The sequence below is a fragment of the Ailuropoda melanoleuca genome, chromosome 8, assembly GCF_002007445.2.
Source record: "Ailuropoda melanoleuca isolate Jingjing chromosome 8, ASM200744v2, whole genome shotgun sequence".
Taxonomy (NCBI): Eukaryota; Metazoa; Chordata; class Mammalia; order Carnivora; family Ursidae; genus Ailuropoda; species Ailuropoda melanoleuca.
This window is the reverse complement of record NC_048225.1, coordinates 14,973,224-14,993,478: the sequence shown is the minus strand read 5'-3', so window position 1 is coordinate 14,993,478 and position 20,255 is coordinate 14,973,224. Positions and strand designations below refer to the sequence as shown.

At 41.2% G+C, this 20,255-nt stretch overlaps 1 protein-coding gene across 2 annotated transcripts in view; it reads right to left on the bottom strand.

The window, feature by feature from the left end:
* Nucleotides 1–20,255, bottom strand: part of CBL (Cbl proto-oncogene) — a 61,474-nt gene that overhangs the window by 17,902 nt on the left and 23,317 nt on the right. Inside the window, exons 2-10 of one of the 2 annotated variants that reach the window (XM_034665964.1) lie at nucleotides 15,060–15,206; nucleotides 12,218–12,374; nucleotides 11,311–11,432; nucleotides 10,842–10,979; nucleotides 9,157–9,244; nucleotides 8,659–8,790; nucleotides 8,252–8,455; nucleotides 552–698; nucleotides 47–424 (exon numbers count right to left, since the gene is read on the bottom strand). In XM_034665964.1, the coding sequence (XP_034521855.1) occupies nucleotides 47–424; nucleotides 552–698; nucleotides 8,252–8,455; nucleotides 8,659–8,790; nucleotides 9,157–9,244; nucleotides 10,842–10,979; nucleotides 11,311–11,432; nucleotides 12,218–12,374; nucleotides 15,060–15,206 (1,513 nt within the window). The remainder of the gene's footprint in view (nucleotides 1–46; nucleotides 425–551; nucleotides 699–8,251; nucleotides 8,456–8,658; nucleotides 8,791–9,156; nucleotides 9,245–10,841; nucleotides 10,980–11,310; nucleotides 11,433–12,217; nucleotides 12,375–15,059; nucleotides 15,207–20,255) is intronic. The other variant, XM_034665965.1, reaches the window with a different exon arrangement.

Sequence of the window (20,255 nt, the reverse complement as noted above, 5' to 3'; positions counted from 1 at the left end):
ACTCTGACCCATTAAATGTCATCCAAAAATATTTGTCAGGACTCACCATGGAGGTATCCACATTGAATGTGCTTCCAAGCCTGGACACATCTGTTCTGGGTTCCATTTGTGAGGGCAATGAAAATGGAAGCGAGTGCCTGTTGGTTAATTCTCTACCTGTCCAGGGGTCACCAGCGTTTGGGGCAACCACTGGTACTTTGGGGATTGGCCGAGGCAGCCACGATTCCCCAAGGCGGCTAGAGGGAACAGGGGGCAGTTTGTCCCTGGATGGACAGTCGCCCGGTGTACAAGGCAAGGGACGTCTCTGAGGCCGGGTTTCTGCTCCAACAGAATATGGCCGGTCCGGAGGGGGTGGTGGTGGAAGATCTCGAAGTGTGGGAGGTATTGGTAATGGTTTGTCCTTATGAAGGGAGCCAGAAGCTACCTGTGGAAACATAAGGAAAGCAGATCAATCAAAACCCACTAATCTAAAAAAAACAAAAAAACCCCCAAAACCCCACTATAATCCACAACAAAGAATTGGAAAACTGTAGAAATGGATAACGTCTTACCTTAGAAGCAGTTCCAAGACCAGAAGCACTTGAAGGAAGGGACACCCGCTGTTGCAGAAGGTCAAGTCGCGGTGGCACCGGGGGAAGGGAAGCTTGTGGGGCCATCGAAAACGGAGAAGGAGGCCGTTCCACCTGACACAAATAAAACTTCCCAATAGGTTATTCTTGTAGGAGGGAGTGGCATCTTTCAACTCCTCCTAAAGCTGTAGACAGCAAGTACCATATGAACGCTGACTGTACTACCGATGGGTCAGGCTTCCTGAATTATTTCCGTGTCACCATAAGAGGGCGCTCCCAATCACAGAAATAGCACGCAGATGCAAGCTACAGGCAAGTATCTAGACACGGCTGTGCTACAAAAAGCTTCCTAGCTTACGACAGAAAATAAATATTACAATTTTCCACCTCATCTTCAGAGAAAGAAAAAAATCTTTTCAAGATTAAGAATAGGAACCCATATAAAAACAAAGGAGCAGACAAGAACCTCTCAACAAATCACGTGGGAAAACAACATTAAGGCACAGAACAATGAAAGAGATCAAAGATGAGAAATTCTTCATGGCTTATTATGATAGAAAAAAGAAAAAATAAAGACATTAAGAGGAAAAGAATCAACAGTATCTAAAAAGCACCTCGAGTCCTTCTGAAGAAGTGTTATTTCAATTCAGCAATTTGAAGGGATAATATTTCCTAATAATTTGTGTTATTTAAAAATGAGGTGCCAAATTAGACGAAGCAATGCATGTATAACCTCTCCCATTTCTGAGCCTGTAGCAGGGTGATGAATGGCTGATAAGCTTGTCCAGACAAGCTATCAAGAGATATGCATAATTCATACAAAATGCTACTTGGCATTTGCATTCTCTCCCAGGGAACAAAACAGATGGAATATAGGCAAATACGTATTACTAGCACTTAAGTAAGATGACAGGAAGATAACCATTCACATACTTAGTCCTATCGTTAATTCCGGGTGATAAATGCAGGCAAAGAAAGCCCTCATCATTAGCTACCCGCGTTTACTCCTGCTTAAGAAAAATGGCTCCAGGGGCGCCTGGGTGGCATAGCGGTTGGGCGTCTGCCTTCGGCTCAGGGCGTGATACCAGCGTTGTGGGATCGAGCCCCACATCAGGCTCCTCTGCTATGAGCCTGCTTCTTCCTCCCCCTGTTTGTGTTCCCTCTCTCGCTGGTTGTCTCTATCTCTGTCAAATAAATAAATAAAATCTTTAAAAAAAAAAAAGAAAGAAAGAAAGAAAGAAAAACGGCTCCACATCACTGGTGCATAAGTGATGCGGCATGAACAGTTAGACACCTCAAGGGTTAGGAAAGTGAGAGGTTATTAGGTTACTTGTCCCTTCATCAATTTCTAGCCAGTCACTGTATCCTGATTTTTCCATGAAAGAGTCTCGTATCTTTATCTGCCTTTTCATTCTGCTTACCAACCTCAGATCTGCTTTATTAAAACCACCTTCTTGCAATGCTCCCAACTTCTGGTTTCTTATCTCACCAAATCTGTTTGCTCATCACTACCAGCTTAGCCATCCTTAGAACGTGCAGTAGCTCAAAAACCAACCATCGGTAACTCCCACTTTCCCACCAGTCTCAACTCTGGAATTCCTACCTCCTTCCCTTTCTTCAGATTGTTTCCCAATTGCAAAAGCCCTCTCTGCCTTTTTTTTCTTTTTAAGATTTTAAGTGATCTCTACACCCAACCTAACATGGGGCTCAAACTCACAAGCCCAAGATAAGAGTCGCACATTCCATGTTCCACCGACTGAGCCAGCCAGGCGCCCCTCTCTGCCTATCTCAAGCCTTCTCACCATCCACTGCTCATTCCCATTCCTGAAGTGCAGAGGGTTGAGCTAATCACACTCTTCGTGGCTCAACATTATAACCGATCCATCCCTGCACTGTTCTTTTATCACGGCATATAATAGGGTTCCAGAAAAGCAGAAAAAACACAAGTGGAGAGGAAATGATCAGAGAAATAACCCAAGAATGTTTCTATGACCCAAGAGACCTAACTATCCATACAGAAAGGGTTCACTGCATAGCCAGCCCAATGAAGGAAAAAACCCACGACAAACAAACAAACCAAAAATGCCCTTATATTTTCAAGGAATCAAGGATAAGGAGAATAACCTAAGAGCTCCTTGGGATAGAGAGAAAGAAGGCACCAAATGGCAAAAATACACTAGAATATAGAAGTGAAGTGAAGCCTTAACAATTTAGAGGTTTTTTCAACCTAGCAATTGTGTAACTAGTCAGTCTGAAAGCTGAACAAAGACATTCAAGCTATCAAACGTCTCAAAAATTTTCTCTCACCTTTTTTGAGAACATACTTCACCCAAACAAGGAAGTAAAGCAAGAAAGAGGAAAACGTGGGAGCCATGTTTCCCACATGTCACCACAATATGTTATATACTATCTACTGTATTTAGAGAACATACTTCACAGAAAATTATACTGAGAGATGTCAGCTTGGTAAGATCTGGTAGTGACAGGTACAAACGGAAAACTAAGGAAATAAAAATAAAGCAATCTGGGGTGCCTGGGAGGTTCAGTCAGTTAAGCATCCAACTTGTGATTTCGGCTCAGGTCATGATCTCACAGGGTCGTGAGATCCAGCCCTAGGTCTGGCTCCCTGCTCAGCGGGAGTGTGCTGGAGATTCTCTCCCTCTGCTCTTCCCCCGCCCCACCCCGGCTCATGTGTTCACGCTAGTAAGTAAAAAAAAATAAATAAAAATTAAAATAAAAATACACACACACATATATAGCAATTATCCCAGGAAAAACGAAGGGTTATATGAGAAAACAACAGCAATTACATCATAGGGTATTGCTTGGAAGAGCAAGGAGCAAAATCATTTACATATCGAATAGTGATTCAGTCAAAAAAAAAAAACAAAACACTCAACCGTAGTGGGGAGATATGGTGTAGGAAGGAGTGAGATCATCAATTCTTTTCTACAACACCTGAAGTGAACAGATGACTAACGATGAAGAGGCAAGAGAAGGCAGTGTGAGTATATAGTGTGAAAGGTGTTAAGAACCCACAAATCTGAGTGAGGCCCACAGAGCAGCTGAAGGCGGCAGAGGCAGGGAGCCAAGGTTTCTGCCAGCCTTCTTTCTAGCAAGTCTTTTAAACTTACCAAAAAAATCCACAATGGGTGTTATAAGCAACTAATGGAGCATCGAACTTTACATCGGAATCCGGGGATGTACTGTATGGTAACTAACATAATATAATAAAAAATCATTTAAAAATAAAAAAAATAAACTTACCAAAAAAATCCATATGCATTCATCATTTGGATTTTGTAATAAGTAGATTCAGTGTATTAAAAACTAACTGAAGTAAAACAGCAACAAAAAACCCCAAACGACAGCTACCCAGGATGTGCCAATCAGGCACTCCCCTAGTCTCATCTACCTTGAGGAGTGATTTTAGGACAAAAAATTGGGGATAAATTTGTTATCTACTCAAAAGAAATTAAATATTTTATAAAATAGTTTATTCACACAAACGATGAACACCCACGAAATGCAAGAGCACTGTCTTTGTGAAATTCCCATGCCCCTCCCCTAATTCTAGCCTTTCCTCCATCGAAGAGTTTAAATGTACATTCACTCTCATCCAGCAATCCCACTGCTAGGAGTTTACCCTACAGACTTGAGAAGAATATCCGTCTGTGTAAGTCTGGAAACAAGATGAACGTCCATTAAGAGACTAAATAAATTACGGAACAGCCAAGGGACAGCACAACACACGAAGCTGCTTTTTCTCTACCTGAATTTTTACGGTGTACGTTTATTACTTTTATTTAAATAAGTAAATTTAAAATCATTCATACAGATCAGCTACGGAAAAGGGGTTCACTTCCTTCTTTTCTCTAAAGTCCTACAGCACTTAGCGTGTACCCAACGATCTAAAACAATGTTCAATGTCTGCCTGTGTTAAATTGTCTCACCTGCACGCACGTTCTCTTCTCGAATTCAACTACTAGCTCCTTGCAGGCCTTTGTCTCAGGTTTCTTAGCTCACTCAACAGTTACAGCACTCAATACAGAGCCACTTACCCAGCATAATGAACACCTAGCAAAAGTACTATGTTTACTATAAAACATTCAAATATCTCATAAAGTTCAAGTCCTCTCAACCTGTCAGAAATGACAGCAATTTAGTGGGTAGTCATTTTCCCCCCTATGCATGTTACATTTTTTTACAACCAATTTTTCTTAGAGAAATAAGGTGATACTATACAGAGTATACAATTATTTTTTTTTAAAGATTTTATTTATTTATTCGACAGAGATAGAGACAGCCAGCGAGAGAGGGAACACAAGCAGGGGGAGTGGGAGAGGAAGAAGCAGGCTCATAGCAGAGGAGCCTGACGTGGGGCTCAATCCCATAATGCCGGGATCACGCCCTGAGCCGAAGGCAGACACTTAACGACTGCGCCACCCAGGCGCCCCACAATTATTTTTAAACTTAGTATTCATTAGCCAGCTTTCCACTTAAGTATACATAAACTGAACTCATTCTGCAGAGCACTCCATTATGTGAACTATATAGTAGGTAGAATGAGAATTCCCTATCCCCCAGTGCTAAGATCTTTATTCACACCCCAAAACCCAGAAACTGTGAATATGTTATTTTACTTGGTAAAAGGAACTTCGCAAATATGATTGAGGGTATGGATCTTGAGATGGGGGAATTATCCTAGACTATCTGGACAGGCCCAATCTAAACACGAGTCCTTAAAAGCAGAGATATAAGGCTGAAGGAGGAGGAAAGAAGTCCAGGAGCCAAAGAGCGCGGCTGAGCACTCGAAGCTGGGATACCATGAGCTGACAGCCAGCAAGGACATGGGGATCTTAATCCTACAACTGGCAAGGAACTAAACTGCCAAATCCAAACGAAAAAGGAAATGGATCTTCCCCTAGAGCCTACAGAAGAACTACAGACCTGCTGATACCCTGATTCAGCTGGATGGCACATGCGTAGGGCTTCCGACCATTAAAAACTGTAACAGAATAAATCTGTGTTGCTTTAAGCTGCTAAATTTGTAGTAATCTGTTATGGCAGCAGCAGAATACAAACACAAGGGTGTGTTGTAATTTCCTACTGCTGGACATGTGAGTTGATTCTAATTTTTCATTATTGCAAATAATGCCGTAAGAAGAACTGCATCCACATCTTTGTGTGCTTATCTGAGTATTTCTTTAGGATAAATCCCTAAAGTGGGAAGTGCTAGCTCAAACTGTGACCATTATACATTTTGACAGATGTCAAACTGTCCTTCGAAAAGATGGGCTAATTTGTACCCACATCAACACTGAATGTGATGCCTGTTTCTCTACAGTAAATATTATTCATCTGTAAAATTTCATGAAGAAAAAAGGGTAATTTTAATTTCAAATATATCCATGAAAAATAACTTATCTTCTTATTCAGCTTCCCTCATATTCCTGGAGCTACCAATAAATGTTCATGACTGAACAGATAGAAATCTATATAAGCATAAAACTGCTTTAGAGGTCAAATTAATCTTTTTAAAGATTTTATTTATTTGTGAGAGAGAGAGAGAGAGAGAGCGTGCATGAGGAGAGAGGGGCAGAGGCAGAGGGAGAAGCAGACTCCCTACTGAGCAGGGAGCCAGACGTGGGGCTCCATTCCAGGACCCTGGGATCACGACCTGAGCCGAAGGAAGACACTTAATGGACTGAGCCACCCAAGCACCCCTCAAATTAATCTCTTAAAATGGAACCAAAGAACCTGTTATAAGGCGCCAAAACTTCAAAAAAACTGTCCACTTCAAAAAACCAAAAATGTACAATTCATTCCAGACTTCCTCAACTACCCGTTACTGATAAAACATACATTTATTAATTCCTGTTTTGAAGTCATTTCAATTCCCAAACATTCAAAGTAATTACGATGTGCTCAATTTTGAATAGTAAATTACAAATGAGACATGGCTCTTGCCTTCTAGGAATTTACAATATACCAGGAAATACATTTAATAAAATATTACGAGGTGGTAAGTTCTATGGTAGACATATTCAGTGTCTCAGAGACACCTGGACAGACCCAGAAATGATGTGTGTGTAATCACATGTGAACTGGGAGTGTGGGAAGCAGGAACAGTCTAGAAAGGTTTCCTTGGAAATGAAAACTCAACCAAATTACAAAGAAACTACCAAGATAGGGACGCCTGGGTGGCTCAGTTGGTTAAGCGTCTCTTAGTTTCAACTCAGGTCATGATCTCAGGGTCCTGGGATTAAGCCCTGCGTTTGGGGGTAGGGTCCCCCGCTCAGCAGGGAGTTTGCTTATCCCTCCCCTGATGCTCATGTGCTTGCTCTCTAAAAGAAATTTTAAAAATCTTAAAGAGAAAAAAGAAACTACCAAGACAAAAGCATGGAAAGATTTTTAGTGGCTTGGCCTTGCTGGACCACAAAACATAAAAGAAAAAGGATTTTAAGGGAAAAGTGCCTGAAAAGGAGAATGGCTTAATCCATTAAGTAACGGGAAGTCATCAGAGTATGAGGCAAATGATGGTCAGGTTTGCGCTGTAGATGACTGGTGCTGGTAGTAAGGTGAAGAGATGATGGTAACAGCCTGCAATAAGGCAGTGGCACTGAGGACAGAGAGGAGGAGACACACCGGATGCAATCATTCAAGAGAGCAAACCCATTCCTTTTTTTTTTTTTTTTTGGGGGGGGGGGGGGGAGGGGTGGGGTGGAGGGAGAGCGAGAACACCAAGCAAACTACCCGCTGAGCGCGAAGCCTGATGCTGGGCTGCAGCCCAGAACCCCGAGATCATGACCTGAGCCGAAATCAAGAGTCGGACACTCAACCAACTGAGCCACCCAGGCGCCCCCAAATCCATTCTTTCGATATTTACTGACCACCTACTGTGTGCCGGGCAGTGAGGGGCTGTTATAAAAGAAGGCTGCCCATGAATTTGTAACATTCTAAATCAGAGAATCTAAAGCATATTAGAACCTTTTGTTTGCCCTGTATTGGCTAACATCTTCAAGGACTGCCTTACTTCTAATTAGTGAACAGATCCCTGCTTTACCCTACCCACTAATGCTACCAAATTTGATCCCATCCCTTCTTAGTCTGTATGATTCCTCTCTTTACTAGGGCCTCTCCAGTCTGTTTAGCTTCTACGTGGTACCTCCTACCACGCTCCGGTCACTTCAGTCACCATGTCTTTAGCTACTAACAGTGCCTCTCCCCTCCACAATCTAACTTTCCAGTGCCAAGATCCCCTTAGGAAAGACGACCAAACACCGGACTCTACTCACAGCAGCACAGCGGGGCCCCACTGTCTTATCCCCTCTCGTTCTCTCCAACAAGCTAAGTAAAGCCCAGTTCTAGGACACAGAAAGAGCACAGGCCTTGAAGCCGGAATGTCTGGCCACAGCCATGCAATTTTCAGCCAATTCCTTAACCTTGCCATGCCCTGGTTTCTTCAACTGCTAAATGAGAATAGGATTACCTACTCTTGGGTTATTTGAGTATATACAAGGACAGGATTACAGGAGTTAAAATAAGGGAAGTACTGAGCATGGCATCTCCCACACAGTAAATGTCAGCTAGTATTACCCGTGGTTTGGATGTCATCAAGTACTCTAGCTTTAAACAGCACTCACAATGGAGTCTGCCAATCTCTGAACCTGCAGTCCTACCTTGGCACCAGCCAGTTCCTTCATCATAAAGAGAGAATCATCAGCTCGTTCATCGTCATCGTCCTCGTAATTTGGGGAGGGAGCTCCCTCGGCTCCTTGCCTCAGGAGGCTGCCACTTCCTCGAGGGTCAAACGGATCTACCACAATGGGCTCGGTACCTTTAATTTCACATCGGCAGAAAGGACAGCCCTGGCCTTCTGATTCCTGCAGAGCAAATGGGAGATGGTCAAAGATGCAGCTGAAAGTACTGACACTTGTGTGTCCACAAGGAAACACATTTCCTAAAGATGAAAAAAGAAACCAGAAGCTTAAAACCTCCGCCCCGAACCAGGCCATCCTTGCTATCCGTAAAGGATACAAACCCCCCCAATGCTTCTGAGGGATTCCAGGGCGGAGAAGACCCATACCTGCCAGGATGTGAGACAGGACGTGCACATGAGGTGTCCACAGGGCTCAATTTTCACATCCTTGTCGTTTTCAGCGCAGATTTTACACAGCTGGAAGGTGGAGCCCATCTCACAGTATAATTCATATTGTTCCTTTGATTAAAAAAAATCAAAGAGATTACTCAGCCGACTGCAGATGTCTGGGGCACGAATGAACGACCGCGACCATCAGTACTAACACCAGGAGAACGACAGATGACCGTTACTCTCTATACAGATTTTGTTCGTACGGAGGTGCCGCAGTCGCAGTCACTCTTCTCTCACCAACACAGAAAGCACGCAGTCTTGGTCCTGTTTTAAGTTCTTTAAAGAAACCACACACACCTAAATTCCCTAAGCTAGTCAGTGGTTTAAAACGTAAGTGTTCCAATCACTTCATACCATTCTACAGTAAGCTGTGTCAAGTCCGTACAAAAGCCTGCCTCTAGAGACACGGAGAGGGTGCAAAACAAAATTCACCTGGGTCACTTTGATGTGGTCCTGGGGAGTGGGTTCACATAAGCCTGTCAGGTCAGGATTCTGACTCCGTCCATCTGGAAACAGATAGCTGTAAAAAGAGTAACCAGCCTTGGGGTTTTACTACAGCCAATTTATAACGGTTTGCTAATACTGACAAATAGTATCTAGGAATTCCCTCATCTAAAAAGGCACCTTTGGGGGCGCCTGGGTGGCTCCGTTGGTTAAGCGTCCGACGCTTGATTTCAGCTCCTGTCATGATCTCAGGGTCATGAGACTGAGCCCCGCGCCATGGGCTTTGCACTCAGCACAGAGTCTGCTTGAGATTCTCTTTCTCCCTCTGCCCCTCCCACCACTCGTGCACGCTCTCTCCAATAGGCAACTTTGTATAAGTACAAAGATAAGTCTCTGTATTTACCAAAGATAAATACTTCAAAAAATAAATAACCCAGAACAGTTCCAAGAAGATATTCTCCAAACACTGATACTCCTTCTCTAGGCCACAATGCCACAGGCTTTATCTCTAAACTGAGTGCCTCACAAACTTTCTCTGTAAAGGGCCAAATAGTAAATATCTTAGGCTTTGCAAGCCATAGAAGTCTGTGTCATGTATTCTTTGCTATTTTTTTTTAAATAACACTTTAAAAAGGAAAACCGTCCAGGCCATACCACAACAGCTAGCTTGTGAGCCACAGTTTGCCAACCCCTATTTTAATCTATGGATGGCCACAAAATACAAATTAATTTATTTTTATTTTATTTTTTTATTTTAAGTAGGCTCCATGCCCAGCATGGAGGCTGACACAGGGCTCGATCTCACAACCCTGAGATCAAGACCTGAGCTGAGATCAAGAGTTGGACACTTAACCACTGAGCTACCCAGGTGTCCCCAAATTCTTAATTTAAACATCATCTGTTTCTGACCAAACGCCTAAAATACCCTTGGTTCAAAGGGTATTTTACATTGAAAGACACCAATTTAAAAGAAATATAACAAGAAGCAAAGTAAGCCCCTGAGATCATCTACCCGGAAGCCTGTGGCGTCGGCCTGCTCTGACGTCTGGGGAAGCACCCCCTTCAGCTCCAGGACACGGTGCTTAATGGCTAATGGACTTTCCTCGTCGCTTCAGAACGCAAGGAGCTTTGACAGGTGGTCAACTGCTAGTATTTTTAGTGCCTACCAAGTGATAATCAATTTGAGTTCCCAAAGAAATAGCATTCCGGAATAAGTAAGAACTGAGTCATAAATATTAGCATAGATTACGAAAGCCCAAAGCCTGAAGAAATACTAACAAACCAAAATGCTCAGGGCAGATGAAGGCCACTGAGCCTGCTGTTATTCAAAACATCTAATCACTCCAATGTGGGCTAAATAACTGCTAACGTCTTCTGCTAATTGGCACATTTTCGAATATAGACTTGAAAATAAGTTAACGTCTGGAAAAGGAGAAAGAAACAGTTTACTCAGGGTAATAACTAAAGCACTAGAGAAAAATCATCTCACTCAAAGAATCCTTTTAAATAACAACAAAAATCCTACGGAACCTGAAGGCCAAAATAATATAACCTGTTAATATGTTTCTTGAACCGTCAACCGTGAAGACACCTGGAATCAAGTCACTGATGATCGAGCTTTACAATCCCCTAAGTTCCTAGACTCTAGCAAGTGGCAAACAGCAGATACTCACAAGCCTTCCCTGAAGCCATCAATCAGGGCTTGGAAGAGAGGTTTATTGTGAGGGATCGTCTGGAGAATGTTCCCATCAGCAGTGACATATCCAATAGCCCACTGACCCAGACGAGTGCAGCTCAGCCGGAAAATGTAACTGAGAACAGGATGAACAGAACCTTTGATATGCTTGTATTAGGGTGGAAGGCAAGACAGAGACAAAAATCAAACGGACCATCAATAACAGATTCTACAGTGACTCCAGACCAAAAGCAAAAAATACATAAGCTCGATTCTTAAGTGGCTTGAAAGCATTTATCAAATCATAAGATCTGAAGAAGTCGATTCCTCTGGTAAACAGACAGCAATCCCAGTGCGGCAACCGGGCCACCGGGGAACCAATGCAAGACCACGTTTCCTCCATCCTGGCAGACGTCACAAGAGAGTAAAACGTAGGCGAATAAACGCCTCTGCTTCACGGCACTGACCTGCCAGGTTTGTGAATGAACTTCTGGAGCCGAGCTTTCACTTCGTCATACGTCAGGAAAGCCATGTAGCCAGGATGCGTCACGGCAAGACTGTTCCAATTCCTGAGCAAAGAGGACCAGGGCTAAGGGAACAAGAGCTCAATCAGACCACTGCACTCAAGACATCCGACCATCCTCAGAGCAATGGAGAATAGAAGGGAAACCACCTCGATTCTCCATTCATTGTCACAAGTTTTCAAATATATTGTTACTTTGAGGGAAATATGTTTGAGAGGTAAGAACTTAGAAAAGCTAAGAAGAGACAAACAGACGCTTTATAGAAAGAAATTTCATTACAAAATGAAATTCAAGACATTTTACAGCAGTTCTAACCAACAGCAGTGCGGTTAAACAACAACAAACAAAATAACCAGAGAAACAGCAGGCTACAAGTACAACTAAGAAGCTGCAAAAAAAAGGGTTTGTTACGCAAGTATGGCATGCACACATTATCTTTACAGAAAGAGATAAACAAGTTCTTTCTGAACATCGATGCATGTCAATATTAACAGTCAAGAATTTAAATACAATAGGAGAAAAATCTGGAAACATACACAAATGTCCAACAACAGGAAACTGATTAAATAGATCATATTATACCCATTTTCTGGACATTCTACAACCATTAAAATGATGCAAAAGAAGAATATTTATTAACAAAAAAAGATTATAAATGTGAGGGGAAGAAAGCAGATTATATAGTTACTTTTTTTTGACAATAAAAATAGAGTAATGAGGGTTTTTTTGCTTATAATTTCTACACTAAAAATACTTCTAAATAATAATGTAAACTCCCAAATGTTATTTTTTAAAGAGCTCTCTCTTCAGAAAAGTAGCAACTAGTTTAGCCAACAGTTTAGTATCCTACCTGAAAGAGTCGTGTGAAGATGTCAAATTCAAAAACTGAAATATAATCATTGCAGGTCAGATCAATAGTGGATTTCAGAGCCATGGCCTCGAGCCCAGAACTGATGGGATGCACCTCATGAAGGGCCTGCCGGAAACTCTTCCAAGGGACTATTGTCCTAGATGGGGGAGTAGGGGTGGAAAGGAAGGCACAGAGTGAGATAACAGACAATTCTAGGCATTGCTATAATAACCAAGGAAAAAAGCCACATTAAGGTCTCAATATCAATTTCAATTCTCTCAAAGAAGCTAAGTTATATTTTGGATTGAGAATAGAAAGGGAGTAAATGATGTATTTCTTAACTTTCTAATAAGTAAATTAGTAACAGAGAAATCTTTTCCCAGTATTGTTTGGCAATATGTCACAAACTAATCCCCTTTCTCATCTTTCTTCCCCATTTGTTCTCTTTAGAGAAACATGGAAAGAAAGAGATTACTCTTTTTATATAAATGTCATCTGTGGCCAGGCCTTTACTAACTGAAAAGTTTAAACTAAATTTTTAAAAGCACATAAAACATTCTGAGTTCTTTGAGGAACTCACAATCTCAAGGCCGAGACAGGAGGAAACAGGCTTAAGGCACAGGAAGAACATAGCTCTGATAGGGATGAGGAATAAATTATTAACATAAGACTGATTAAAGCCCAGATAAGGCGAGCATAAGATACTATGGGATTTCTAGTTCTCAAGATCTTTACGTAAACACAAGCTCATTGACTTTGAAAAGTTTATGTACTCACCTCGAAAAAATTAAGAGATAAAGTGGCATTTTGAACTCTCTTCTAAAGGAGTTATTAAATTAAAAGGAACAAAGTTAAATTTATTCCCATCCTCTTTAAGTTTTTAAATCACTAATTATTCTATATTTTACAATTAAACATATTTTTAAAAAGAAGGCATTTAAAGGGAAATTTATGTTAGGATCTATATAGTCAACTAAAAAGTTGTATGGCTATTTTTTTCAGTTCCTTGATCCGAAATTTCAGAGGATGTACAAAAACATTTATATCACTACTAAAAGCATAAGTTTAATTCATAAATCTGTCTATATAGTTTAAAACTTCTATACATCAAAAGACAATATAACAAAGTGGAAAAACTAGCCACAGACCAGGAGAAGATATCTGTAATGTGTAACTAACAGACAATCAGTATCTTTCAGCAGGAAAAAGACAAGTTACTCAGTAGGAAAATGGACAAGTCAGGAAAGGGAACAGACAAGTCAGAATAAGAAACCCAACTGGTCATAATTGTGAAAAGATGCTCAATCTCCTTTGTCATCAGGAATATAAAGCAAAATATGATGCCCAACTCACACTGCCGGTGTTAGCCAGATCGTGGAGCTACTGGAATTTGTGTATATGGATATAAACTGGTATAACCACTTTGAAAAGCAATTAGGCAATATTTGGCAAAGCAGAGCACATGAAACCCCGATTCAGCTATTTCACTCCCAGGCATGTAACTGTGAAGAAGCTCTTGCATATGAACACAAATATAATTCTGTTCACTGCGGCACAGTTTGTGAGAGCAGATAACATGAAACATAAATGTCTATTAACAGCAGAATGGATGGGGAGAGAAAGAAACTAATATTCAAACAGCATGGGTTTCAAATGACTCTGCAAAACTTTCTTTAAAAAAACAGAAACAAAACACACCCAGAACATGGGGAGGTAGGTACCACAGTGCCCCCCTTACGTGCAAGGGATCCTCTGCGAAATCCTCAGAGGATGACTGAAAAAGCAGACAGTACCAAGCCCTATATATACACTATGGCTTTCCCTATACACACACACCTAGGATAAAGTTTAATTTACGAATTAGGCACAGTAAGAAATTAACAACAATAATAAGACAGAACAATTATAACCAATATACTGTAATGAACGTTACATGACTGTGGCTTTCTCTCTCACAGTATCTCACTGTACTTACTATACACACCCTTCTTGTGATGATGAGATAAGAGGCCTATGTGACAAGATGAGGTGAGGGAAAAGACGCAGGCATTACCACATAGTGTTAGGCTACTACTGACCTTCTGATAACACATCAGGACGACCATCTGCTTCTGGACTATAGCTGACCTCAGGTAACTGAAACCATGGAAAGTAAAACTGCAGATAAGGGGGGCCTACTGTACATACATATTCATTATTTTTCTCTATGCTTCCCCATGATATAATTATTCCATTAATTAAAAAAATAAACAGGGCTCAATGGGTAGACCATGCAACTCTTATCTTGGGGTTGTGATTTCGAGCCCCACACTGGAGTTAGAGTTTACTTACAAAAAAAAAAAAAAAAAAGTTAAAAATTACATAAAAGATTTTAAAAAAATTAAGCAAAAGGCCACAACATAAGCTTTAGTTCTTCACAGTTCTAATTCATTATTTTGAGGGGCACCTGGCTGGCTCAGTGGGTTAAGCGTCTGACTCTTGGTAGCAGCTCAGCTCCTGATCTCACGGTTAGGAGTTCGAGACCCGCAACGGGCTCCATGCTGGGAGCCTACTTAAAAAACACACAAAACAGGGGCGCCTGGGTGGCACAGCGGTTAAGCGTCTGCCTTCGGCTCAGGGCGTGATCCCGGTGTTCTGGGATCGAGCCCCATGTCAGGCTCCTCCGCTGGGAGCCTGCTTCTTCCTCTCCCACTCCCCCTACTTGGTGTTCCCTCTCTTGCTGGCTGTCTCTATCTCTGTCGAATAAATAAATAAAATCTTTTAAAAAAATAAAATAAAATAAAAAAATAAAAAACACACAAAACAAACAAACCAAACCAAATTCATTATTTTAGAGACTTACTTTTCCCCAAAAGCTTTCCTCCAAAACTCTGCAGCATCTGCCTTCGTAATCCGAAATGTGTCTCCTTGAAAGAGTCCACTTGGAAAGATTCCTTTTAGTTCTGCCAGCATGTGGCTGAAGATCAGGGATAGTTTGGTTAGGTTTCTCCTACAAATGATCAGAAGTGCAATAATTAAATAAACACATAAAATTATTTTTATTTTAAATGCACTGAATTCACCATATCAGGTGTGTATCAATATGAACATGAACATACATTTACAAAGAACCTCTTCAAATACACTTTCTGGCAAATACTATATAAAACTAGGAAGAAGAGAGGAAAAAATGTGCTGTTGACACTATTAAATACTCTGATATTATTTCTGTTCAAAGAAGAGCTTCAGAAACTGTTTTTGTTCTAACATCGTATAAAAGATGCAGATATAACACAGGGAAGACTGTTGGATTCACTAGGTCCACTCCTATTCCGCCCATTCAAAAAGTTGTTGTAAAGTAAATAGGAAAATTTTAACAGTAATTTATTTTAAGGCTTTTAATCTCAAATGAATCAGGCCTAATACCTCTGAGTATTAATTAACATGAACAAATCTACTTTTTTGAGGATGACAGATAAGACAACAAATAAAGAAAGGTACAAACTTATATACTGATATAATTCACTAACAAAAGAAAGGAAATATTTAAAAAGCAAAATATATTATTTTGCTTTGCATAAGCTATTCTGGATTTTTCTTAAAGATTTATTTATTTGAGACAGAGAGAGAGACAGCGCTCATGCGCGCGCGTGTGCACACACAGCCCATGAGTGGGGGGAAGGGCAGAGGGAAAAGGAGCAGGGATGCCCGGAGCAGGGAAGCCCAATGCAGGGCTCAATCCCAGGACCCTGGGATCATGACCTGAGCCAAAGGCAGACACTTAACTGGCTGAGCCACCCAGGTGCCCTGCTATTCTGGATTTTAAAGCTAATCATCATATCAACTCATCCAAATCAAAAAATATATTAATAAATTAATAAATTACAATTCTCGATTTGCATATCCAGACCTAACAAGTATTTTCACTTAAATCAGACCTTAAAGAGGTTAAGTTTTAGCAAAACAACTCCTCTTTCTATATCAAAACTGAAATGCTAGTATCCAAACCATGTGACAATTTCTACCTAAGTGCATATGCTACTACTATGCTTTACCAATTAGTGAGCTTTATTCTAATAGCCTCATAAACATGCCGCACAGAACAATGTAGAGCCATCGAATCACTATGTTGTACACTTGAAATTAATGTAGCATTCTGTCAACTATAATTCAATTTAAAAAAAAAAAGATGCCACATCCTACCAATTTAACACACCAGATGATGTCTCCACTTCAGGTATGTCCTTTAATCAGATTATCTTTCTTATCTTTAAAGTGCTGCCACAGATCAAGATACAGACAGATGCTCCAGATACCGTTACACGCCAAACCAGCTACCCACTGTACTTCTTTTCCCCTTGTCTCAATCATTATTATTTATATACTCAAAGTCTATTCTTCTCAAGTGGATTATAAAATTTCAAGTCAATTCATGATCAAATTTGAGTACCTATAAATTCTCTTTCATAGAGAGATTTTTCTTTTTCCTACATAAAACATTGCACCAAAGACACGAGGCTTTCTGGCCCTGACTCTGGTGCAAAATGCTACTGAAATCTTTCCAGTCAGCTTTCAATAAATCAGTTTCAGTTCTTTGAGATCCGTCTTCTTGCACTTAAGCAAGTTACTTTTTCTACTTTCTGTTTTGTTTTCTGAAAGCACCTACAAAAGTGATAATATATTCTTTGAAGACAGTCTAAAATAATTCATACGCTAAGTAGACCAAGTGTGAGATAGAAAGACAAGCACTTCTCCTATCCCTAAGCTCCCTTAACCGTCGTCCTCCTTGCACTTTGAGATCCTTCAATTATTGTGTTAGAACTTTTACTATTTTATCAAAAAGGAAACAAAAAAACGGAAAGATCAAGACTATATCACAGAATGGGGCACCTGGCTGGCTCAGTAGGTAGACCTCACAACTCTTGATCTTGGGCTCATGATTTCGAGCCCCACAATGGGGGTAGAGATCACTTAAATATTTAAAAAAAGAAAGAACTATGCAAACAGTACAGCAGAACAATGTATGATGTGACCAAAACGATATATATCACACTCCCAAGGTTACCACAGAGCTTTTTCTGGACTCTTACGTCATCCTGAAAATATCTTTCTTTGGTTTCTCTAATGTTGTCTTCTCTTGGTTCTCCTACGGGCTTTTGTCTTTCTCTGGCTTTTCCTCCTATTCTCTTAACAAGAGTTATTTTCCAAGAATATGCTCCCCGCTACTTTCCTTTATATTTTTCATGTACTCTCTTGACTCCTCCTTCACATTCTCAAGCTTCAGAAACTACCCTGCGAGTGATTCCCAAATCTTAAGCCTTGGTAGCTCTCCAACTGCCAACCACGTTCCTCCACTCAAATGCTAGCACCTCAGAGCAACATGTTCAAAATTAATCTTCCTTCTCAAATCTGTTCTTACTTCATGTTCTCTTTAATGACAATACCATCTTACTTCCCACAAATTCAAAACCTTAGAGTCAACCTTAGTTTTTTCCATTTCCCTGATTCTCCATATCAGATTTGTCAACTGCTGACCCCTGTTGTCTTCCTACCTTTAAATTATATTATTATTCTAATATAAGTTCCTTGCTACCTTCCCCCACCAAGTCTACAATTCAAACGTCAGTCTTCCATACAGATGGCCAACAGACACACGAAAAGATGCTCAACATCACTCAGCATGAGATATCACCTCACACCTGTCAGAATGGTTAAAACCAACAACACAAGAAACAGGTGTTGGTGAGGATGTTGACTCGAATTGAACTGGAATGGTCACTGTGGAAAACAGTATGGAGGTTCTTCAGAAAGTTAAAAATAGAACTGACCTACAATCCAGTAATCGCACTACTGGCTATATGTAAATATAAAAAATATAAAAACACTAATTCAAAGGAATACATGCACCCCTATGTTTATAGCAGCATTATTTACAAAAGCCAAACTATGGAAGCAGCCCAAATGTCCAGATAAATGGATAAAGAAGATGTGGTTTATATATATATTACACACACGCGCGCGCGCACACACACACACAGGAATATTACTCAGCCATAAAAAGTGAAATTCTGCCATTTACAACAACATGGATGGACCTAGAGAGGATAATGCTAAGTGAAATAAGTCAGGCAGAGAAAGACAAATACCATATGGTTTCACTCAAACGTGGAATCTAGGAAACAAAACAAATGAGCAAAGGAAAAAAAGACACACACAAAACAAGAAACAGACTCTTAACTCTAGAGAACAAACTGATGGCTGCTGGGGGGATGGGGAAGAGGAGTGGAACAGGTGAAGTGGATTGAGAGCACACGCATCATGATGAGCGCTGAGTGACGTACAGAACCGCTCCATCATTATACTGTACACCTGGAACTAATGTAACACTTTTCTAACATATCGGAATTAAAATAAAAAATTTAATAATAATAAAAACAAACTTGAGTCTTCAGTCTCCTCCTATGCAGGTCCAATCATGCCACATAACTGCCCTTTTCAAAATTTATTTATTTGAGAGAGAGCACGTGAGAGAGAGCGAGCACAAGTGGGGTGAGGGGTAGAGGGAAAAGCAGACTCCCCACTGAGCAGGAAGCCCGATGCGGCGCTCAACCCTGGGACTCTAGGATCACGACCTGAGCCGAAGGCAGACACTTAACCAACTGAGTCCCCAAGGAGCCCCCTAACTGTCCTTTACGGAGGGGAAAAAAAACAATTTCCATAGTGCCAGTGGGACAAAACCCAAACTCAGCTTTGATCTGAAGACTTTCCACTGCCCTGGATCTAACCGACCTTTTTAACTAACTTACTTCGTCAAGAGTATATTCTAGCCAAGCTGAATACGTCATCTTTTCTTATACATACCACCCTTACTCACTGTCCCACCTCCGAGTCTCCGCTTATCTGTTTCCCGAGTCTGAAATGAGACGCAGCTTAAATGTCATTTCCTAAGAAGCCAGCTAGAATAAGCCAATAAAATACTCATGGCGTATTTGCTGAAGCTCTCAGGCCATCCGAACCCATCTTGTACTTTAGTTATCTGCGTACACAAGGGCTAAATCCACTTCTAATGTGTACGTATATCCCGCAGGGAATCGGGCACAATTTCTAACCTTCAGGATACCTTCCGAAAACACGGAACGCCTACTATGTGCTTGCTAGGCACTAGGGGTAGATACAACAGTGAACAAAACTGGGGTGCCTGGGTGGCACAGGGGTTAAGCGTCTGCCTTTGGCTCAGGGCGTGGTCCCGGCGTTGTGGGATCGAGCCCCACATCAGGCTCCTCCGCTGTGAGCCTGCTTCTTCCTCTCCCACTCCCCCTGCTTGTGTTCCCTCTCTCGCTGGCTGTCTCTATCTCTGTCGAATAAAGAAATTTTAAAATCTTTAAAAAAAAAAAAAACAGTGAACAAAACAAAATTCCTGGTTTTATGGCATTTACATTCCCATAGGAGAGCATCAGGTGGCGGGAGAAAAGAGTTCTGAAGAAAAACGAAGCAGCGTATGAGAAGAGAGTCATGTAGGATTGCTGTTTTAGAGAGAGTGGGCTTAGGAACCTCTCCCCGAGAGTTCATTCTTTTTTTTTTTTTTTAAGATTTTATTTATTTATTTGACAGAGATAGAGACAGCCAGCAAGAGAGAACACAAGCAGGGGAAGTGGGCGAGGAAGAAGCAGGCTCATAGTGGAGGAGCCTGATGCGGAGCTCGATCCCAGAATGCCAGGATCACGCCCTGAGCTGAAGGCAGACGCTGAAGGACTGAGCCACCCAGGCACCCCTAGCCATGCTTTGTTTTAAANCGAGAGTTCATTCTTAAACCAAGTCTGAGGCGGGGACAAGATGTGAGTCTGGGATGACCAAGCCATGTGGGCATCTTTTCAAATAATTTTTCCAGTCAGATCTACCAAGTGTCCAGCATTATGCTGGAGCAGAGATAAAATATACACATCAAAATAATAATGGGACAGAGGGGCGCCTGAGTGGTGCAGTCGTTAAGCGTCTGCCTTTGGCTCAGGGCGTGATCCCAGAGTCCTGGGATCGAGCCCCACATCAGGCTCCTCCGCTG